Here is an 8,176-nt window from a genome sequence, read left to right on the forward strand (position 1 = left end):
TAGACTATTATTTACAAAAGTATTCAGAACGTTAAGAGATCGAAATGAAGGGAAAAAAATTAATATAAACAAATATAAAAATATCACCAATAATAATAGGCTAATAATAATAATAATATACAAATATTATGGGAAAAAGACGATCAGTTCATGGACTTACAAGACTGTAGGATGGATAAAAATGTTTTTATATTTTATATTATGATATATATATATATATATATATATATATATATATATGGATTATATATTTTTAATGGAAAGTAAATTAATAATGTCACACAAATAGTTTGTACACTCAATGTTTCGATTTGCTTGAAGTTTCCTTAATGTCCCTAAGTCTCAAATTCAATTGAAAAATGTTAAAGGTCAACTTTCTAATAAATGTATTTCTAAAATCTAAATACTTAGGAAATATACTTTTAGATGGAGTTAAACTTTTAGAGCAAATTGATGTATCATAACATTTTTTTAACAACATTTTACCTACAATAACTGATTGGCAAGGAGTAGCCTAAATTAATTAACCATGAGCTATGTTGGGTACATTGTTGGGGTTTGCAATATTTTTTCTGATTTCAGTTCAAATATAGCCTATTCAAATCTGAGGTTAACATGGTCAAGAAAATAACAAGAGGGTGGCCAGACAAGGTCTGCAACTGAATTTAGAGCCAATTATTGGATAATATCAGACTGTGTGTGGTGTGTGTGTGTGTGTGTGTCTGTGTCTGTGAGTACATACTAACAGCTAGCAATGTATGCAATAGTTTACAAAGTGTCCAGTCAACCATTGACCATATTTAATGCCTGTATTTTAATTTGTATTAAAGAAAAAAAGTTATATATCTCCAAAAGAAAAACACCAACATACTGTTTTTTAGAATAAAACCACAATTTATTATTTAACTGTTAATCAGCATGCACAAATGAATGCATGCACAACCAACTAATTAATATCTCTTTTGTAAGTCGCTTTGAAGTGTCTGCCAAATGCATAAATATAATATAGATATTAAAAAAAAAAAGAACGATTATTCAAAGCCTATTCAAAGCATTTCAGATGTTCAGAATCAAACTATATCATGGCATTGCGTAAAGCTCACAGTTTGAACATTTCCATGTGATTAGCTGTAAAAGTGTAACTGCATCCTTCCTGTGGTTTTTAGTTTCACTGCACTATAGTTAATACAGTTAAGACTCACTGAACCAAAACTAGAATCCTGAATATTCAGTGAGACACGACATTTATTCTGTTGCTCCCCTCTGTAGGACACTCTCATCCAGCCGCATCAGATTTCTCACATCCACACGCAGTTTTGCTGATTTATTTGCACTCAATGATTCCCGGTGGTAATGAGAGCTCATAATGACACTCAGATCCCTTTTCCCGGATGAGTTCCAATGAAATCCAAGAGTCTCCACACAACGAGGGTTAGAGAAAGTGTAGATGCGTTTCCACGTGTGTTCTCTGAGTATTTCCAGAAGCATCTGTTTTAAAGTTCTTCTACAATCCAATGGTTCTCCAGTGGTCCGCCTGCTTTAACCTTCACCCCTCCTCTTGCTCTTGCTCCTCCTGATAGGTGGACACAGAGATGGCGCTGTACGGATCCAGAACCATCTGAGCACAGTGAACCATTGTAACCAACAGAAACAAACACAGCAGGACCAAGAAGAAGAGAGCGAAGCCCAAATCCACATCAACGTCCAGTTGAGACATTGGAAGAGGCTGGTCCATGATTACTGAAGAGTGGAGGAATCAACTCTATTAGTGAGTGACAAGCGCATGATATACAGTGGTAAACGTCCAAGATACGAGCTGGATTTGCTCATGGCATTGTCCAAATGTCACTTCTTCCCTAAAATTCCCAGTTGTTCTTGTCAAACAGCAACTCTAGTCGTCGGTGTAAAACAGTTCTGTATCAGACGAGTCTCACATTCCAGCACTCACGTGAAGCTCCGCTCTTCATCGGTTTGAGATTCGTAATGTGCATTTGCAACTAAACTGAGCTGCTGAACTGCACGCAATTGATTCTGACCTCGAATTTTCATTCTCAACCGATGCAAAATGAAGACGTTTGGAAGAGATACCTTGATCCTGGTGCTGGCTCAGCCTGCAGTCGTCAGTCAGGGATACATGTGCTCTTATCTCGGGTATTAGCATGTCTTTCTTTGGCCTGAGAGACATACACACCAACACTTGGCACCTGTGTCCACGATGAATAGTTAAACAGGAGTTTGGTAACAATCAGGCCTTATATGGCTTAAAACCCCCCTTTAGGCTGCTTGAGAAACACTAGAGGCCACTTCATGTGTTACCAGCTGAGAATGATAAAGCCCTGACAGATCTCAGAGCGATGGATCGGGACACAGATTGATGAAGCTCAGATGGTGATGGAGCTGGAAACTGAAAACCTACAAGGACTGACCCATGAACTACGCTCTTAAAAAAAAAAAAAAAGTTCAATTTTTGGTTCCCCAAAGAAATTAGAATCTTAACGGAACCATTTTTTTTCTTTGTGTGAAGAACATTTCTTTTTCCATTTTGAAGAACGGAACGGAAAGTTTCCATAGATGTCTAAGGTTCTTCATGGAACCATCGATGCCGATAAAGAAGCTTTAGTTTTAAGGGTGAATCGGCATTGCACTGAAAAAAAAAAAAAGATTAATTGAATTTACTAGATTTGTTTTTTAAGGTTGTTTCATTTTAGCTACATTTAAATGAACAAATTTAGTTGACTAATTTTCAACATTTATTTTATTTAAATGTAGCTAAAATAAATTGCAAAAAATGTAGTATAATTTTTTTTTCAGTGTGTGGGACAACAGATGTATTTAAACATTCAGTTGCATTTTGCTTTTGTTATCATGGATTATAAAATGGCTAACTGAAAGGTAATGTACTGTACACTGGATATACTGTATTAATAGATTTGTCAAAAAGTGTCCACAGTTCAAATAAAGATCCCAACAAAGATTTTTTTTTGACAATAGCAATTTAATACAAAAAACAGTTCTCTTTAATATTTCATATACATACATATATTTATTTTTCTATGTTGTACACAAACTGCAGTTCAAAACTGTGTGAAAATATAGAAGAAATAAAAAAAACACTGACCCTTTCATATCAGAGGAAAAAAAGTGACAAATGCACAAAAGTACTGAAAAAAGACGCAGACACACCCACATTCAAAAGCAAACATCAAACATTTAATTAAAAAGCTTAAAGAAAATTAACAATAATCAACCCCGCCAATAGAAGTTCGGGAATATTCTCTGTACAAGACTAAATCAGAATAAGGATTATTCTTTTTACATTAAAACAAGACATTATGATAATAATTAGGATAGCGACAAAATGGCTTTGAAGGACACAGATCCTGCTTGATTTGAATCTTTTTCATTGCGTTCACAAACACATGCCTGAGTGAAACCTCATCAGCGGCACACGTCAGAGGAGGAGATGCATCTGTCCATCGAAACAGAACCGATCGGAGAAAACACCCGAGCAGTTTTACTGCATCAGTGTTACTGCACCAACATGAACCCAAGCCAGATAATGAAACATCTGACTTTGAACTGAGCTAGCAAACAGGAGGCAGAATAGATTAAGAAAGCAAGGTTACACTTCATTTTAAGCAGTCCTTCTTACAGTGTAATTGCATTTAAGTACTGAGGAATAATTAGGGTTAATGTTAGGGTTAACTGCATGTTATTATGCATGATTTACTACAGTAAGTACATGTGATGTGTAACAAGGACACTGTCAAATAAAGTGTTACTGACATTTAAAATGGAATGAAATTTCAAAGTAGTTTTTAAAAACATTTGAAGTATGAATTACATTGGATGATGTCAAGAATCAACGTTTATTTCAAATGAAAAATTCCAATTCAGTAAATTTGGAATTTCTCTTCCTGTCTTTCAAATTCAACATCCTGTTGAGCCAATTCAATTACAATCAATTCGATTCAAATTACAAGTTATGAATGGAAATGGAGTCGATTCTCCAATAAAAAAAGAAAAAAGAAAACAAACTGCAGCTTCTGCGTTACAGACAACAATAAACCTGACCGACACATTCACAGCAACTTTCTGAGGCCAAACTCAAGAATTCAGTTCTCACACTTTTCATCACTGGGGTCAGAAGCAGTGCAATCGGTACACAGACAGAGCAGACTGCCTTTGTGTGTGTGTGCGTGTGTGAGTGAGAGAGAGTGTGTGTGTGTGAGAGTGAGTGCGTGTGTGTGTGAGAGTGAGTGCGTGTGTGTGTGTGTGAGAGTGTGTGAGTGTGAGAGTGTGTGTATGTGTGTGAGTGTGAGAGAGTGTGTGTGTGTGAGAGAGTGAGTGAGTGCGTGTGTGTGTGAGAGTGAGTGCGTGTGTGTGTGAGAGTGAGTGCGTGTGTGTGTGAGAGTGAGTGCGTGTGTGTGTGAGAGTGAGTGCGTGTGTGTGTGAGAGTGAGTGCGTGTGTGTGTGAGAGTGAGTGCGTGTGTGTGTGAGAGTGAGTGCGTGTGTGTGTGAGAGTGAGTGCGTGTGTGTGTGAGAGTGAGTGCGTGTGTGTGTGAGAGTGAGTGCGTGTGTGTGTGAGAGTGAGTGCGTGTGTGTGTGAGAGTGAGTGCGTGTGTGTGTGAGAGTGAGTGCGTGTGTGTGTGAGAGTGAGTGCGTGTGTGTGTGAGAGTGAGTGCGTGTGTGTGTGTGAGAGTGTGTGAGAGAGAGTGTGTGTGTGTGTGTGAGAGAGTGAGTGAGTGTGTGAGAGAGAGTGTGTGTGTGTGTGAGTGTGTGAGAGTGTGTGTATGTGTGCGAGTGTGAGAGAGTGTGTGTGTGTGAGTGAGTGTGTGTTTGTGTGAGTATGTGTGTGTGCGTGTGAGAGAGAGTGTGTGTGAGAGAGTGAGTGAGTGTGTGTGTGTGTGTGTGTGTGTGTGTAGTGTGAGACCGCTTGTGCTCGAAGTGTGCAATTGTGCGTGATTTTAAAGTGAACACATTTTAACGATGCCGGTCTGTCTGTGCACTACTCTGTATCCTCACATTATGGCTTATAACTTCCATTCTCACAATGCATCAGTCTCTCTCTCGTTTTAGATCCCTCTGTGCCTCAGTTCTGCCATCGATTTGGTTAAGAGAGTAAGAAATGGCATGTGAGAGAGCAACAGGGAGTGAAGCGGGATCACTCGGGGAAAGGAGGAAACATGGGCATCTCGGCGAAATCATCGTTGCTGAAGCTGCCGGTTTGATCCAACATGGAGATAACATCCTGAAGAAGAGAGAGAGAGGGATGTTAAAAGAATAAACCATACGACAATTCAGTCAACGTTTGTTCCACAGAAGACCAGAAGATCATATGCACATGATGACAGAATTTTATACTCCTTTAAAGGAATAGTTCACCCAAAACTGAAAATTAGCAGAAAATGTGCTCACTCTCAAGCCATCCAGGATGTAGTTTTTCTTCATCAGGTTTGGAGAAATGTAGCATTGCATCAGTGTCTCAGCAATGGATGCTCTGCAGTGAATGGGTGCCGTCAGAATGAGAGTCCAAACAGCTGATAAAAACATCACAATAATCCACAGCACTCCAGTCCATCAGTTCACATCTGGAGAAGACAAAAGCTGAAACAAATCCAGCATTAAGAAGTTTTTAACAAAAATCTGAGTTCATAATCCATAATAACGGTTCCTCCAGTGAAAAAGTGCATCTGCTGTTGTCTCTCACATCAAAATCCAGCCACATATTTGTTTAGAGCTGTTTAAACGCTGCTTGATGTGTGCAGATTTCTCTCCTGATTCAGACCAGACCACTTTTTCACTGGAGGAAGCCTTATTATGGATTATGGACTTAAAAAAGTCTTAATGCTGGATTAGTTTCAGCTTTTGTCTTCTCCAGATGTTAACTGATGGACTGGAGTGCTGTGGATTATTGTGATGTTTTTATCAGCTGTTTGAGCTCTCATTCTGACGGCACCCATTCACTGCAGAGCATCCATTGCTGAGACATTTCTCCAAATCTGATGAAGAAACAAAGTCATCCTAATCTCGGATGGCCTGAGGGAGAGCACATTCTTGGCAAATTTTCATTTTTGGGTGAAGTATTCCTTTTAAAGACAAACATGATTGGTTGTGTCGGCTCCACTCACCTGAAACATCTCTGACTGGATGTTTTGAGGCTGCTGGTGTGTGTCTGCAGAGCCTTGAGTGTGTGGCTGAGTTTGCCACTGCTGCCAGCCTGACACTCCCTCTGCTGGCCTGGAGCTGAACTGCGCTCCCATCTGATTAACATCGCCTGAACGAAAGAGCAAGAGCAAAACTGAGAGCTGGAACAGGAAACACTTCACTATTAAAAAAATCCTTTAAAATATTTACCGAATCCATTAGTTGAAGGGTTGTTGTGACTGTTTATTTGTTGGTAATTTGATGTGCTGGCCATTGAAGCAGAAGCCCCGCCCATCTGGCCAAAGGAAGAGGAAGTGGAGGATGTAGGGGCGGAGCTGAAACTTCTCATGTTAAACTGAGCTGACTGACTCTTCACAACTTGACCTGCCATCTGCTGGACAACAAAAATCACATTCTTTATAGTGAAAGAATCAGTTATACACATTACAAAATTATGGAATAATCAACATGCTATGATTTTGAAGACGTTTGTTTTATGCTCAGCAAGGCTGCATTTATTTGATCAAAAATACAGTAAAAACAGTAAAACTGTGAAATATTATTCCAATTTAAAATTGCTGTTTTCTATGTGAGTATCTGTTAAACTGTAATTTATTTCTGTGATGCGCAGCTGTATTTTCAGCATCATTACTCCAGTCTTCAGTGTCACATGATCTTCAGAAATCATTCTAATATGCTGATTTGCTGCTCGAGAAACAAAGAAAAAAACTTTTATTCAGCAAGGACACATTCAATTGATCAAACATGACATTAAATACATTTGTGACATTACAAAACATTTCTATTTCAGTAAATTAGTTAATTGAACTATTTTGCATGAATAATTTACATTTTCAATAAAACACTTATTTTAAATTGCAATAATATTTCACAATATTATTTTTGATTAAAAAAAAATGCAGCCTTTGTGAGCAGAAGAGGCTTCTTTCAAAAACATTAAACAATCTTAGGCTGATGATACACAGGGCAACTCTTTTTGAACAATGTCGCTTGGGCACTTTTCCATTGAGAATGAGTAACACATTTATATCTGGATATTTTCGATGGGTCATGGGCACTGTGTCTCAGCTGCTTGCCCATTGATGGCAACATTGCCCAAAGTTGCCCAGTGTATTTTGACAGCAAATTTTGATTTAGTTTTAGTCATAGTCTTTTGACTAAAATGCCATTTAGTTTTAGTCATTTTATTAATCTGAATTGTTTTTAGTTTTAGTCTAAATATCGTAACTAAATATGTTATATGTTACAAATAAATCTACAGTAAATTAAGTCGGCTAAAATCTAATGGGTTTAGTTACAATGCATTTATTGCCAAACTCATTATATAGGTTTGATATTAAGGTTTTATCTTGATAGACACTGATTTAACTGCGGTGACACACAACATGCCTTTATGTTAAAATTAAATAAAACCACGTCTCATAAAGAACAAGAACATGGTCTACTTTTTAATCGGACAATTCGACATCATTTTGTGTGTAATTCTCCGTTCATGTGACGCGAAAGAGTACTCACGCGCTGTGAGAGGCGCTTTCTGTGTGTGTGCTTCAGTGTCTGCGCTCAGAAAACCGGACCGAACTGAGTTCTCTCTTGTGTCGTCAAATTTATCCAAATGTCTGCTCTTCTCTTACTCCCACATATTGAAATTTTTTTACGTTTTATGAGACGTGCAGCAAGTGTATGTTAGCTTATGTCCTGCCGGTTCATATGTACGCATCTAACCTCCGAACCACGCAGCGGATTCGTTCTGAATGAATCTCTTCCCAAATCGTCCCTCCCTAACATTTTTGTCTCGTTTTTATTCGGAGTGAGTGAGTGTGTGTGTGTGTGTGCGTGAGTGAGTGTGCGTGAGTGAGTGTGCGTGTGAGTGAGTGAGTGAGTATGTGTGTGTGTGCGAGTGTGCGTGTGTGAGTGAGTGAGCGTGTGTGTGCGTAATTGTGTGCGAGTGTGCGTGTGTGTGAGTGAGTGAGCGTGTGTGTGTGTGTGTGTGTGTGTGTGTGAGAGAGAG

The 8,176-nt window shown here is 38.5% G+C and overlaps 1 protein-coding gene across 1 annotated transcript in view; it reads right to left on the reverse strand.

Annotated features, from left to right (window-relative positions):
- Window positions 1-4,929: 4,929 nt before the first annotated feature.
- Window positions 4,930-8,176, reverse strand: part of LOC107689175 (aryl hydrocarbon receptor nuclear translocator-like) — a 25,098-nt gene continuing 21,851 nt past the window's right edge. The window contains exons 18-20 of the mRNA XM_016487097.1: window positions 6,358-6,607; window positions 6,132-6,277; window positions 4,930-5,251 (exon numbers count right to left, since the gene is read on the reverse strand). Of these exons, the coding sequence (XP_016342583.1) occupies window positions 5,165-5,251; window positions 6,132-6,277; window positions 6,358-6,607 (483 nt within the window). The 3' untranslated portion in view covers window positions 4,930-5,164. The remainder of the gene's footprint in view (window positions 5,252-6,131; window positions 6,278-6,357; window positions 6,608-8,176) is intronic.

The sequence above is a fragment of the Sinocyclocheilus anshuiensis genome, unplaced genomic scaffold (assembly GCF_001515605.1).
Source record: "Sinocyclocheilus anshuiensis isolate Anshui unplaced genomic scaffold, SAMN03320099.WGS_v1.1 scaffold737, whole genome shotgun sequence".
Taxonomy (NCBI): Eukaryota; Metazoa; Chordata; class Actinopteri; order Cypriniformes; family Cyprinidae; genus Sinocyclocheilus; species Sinocyclocheilus anshuiensis.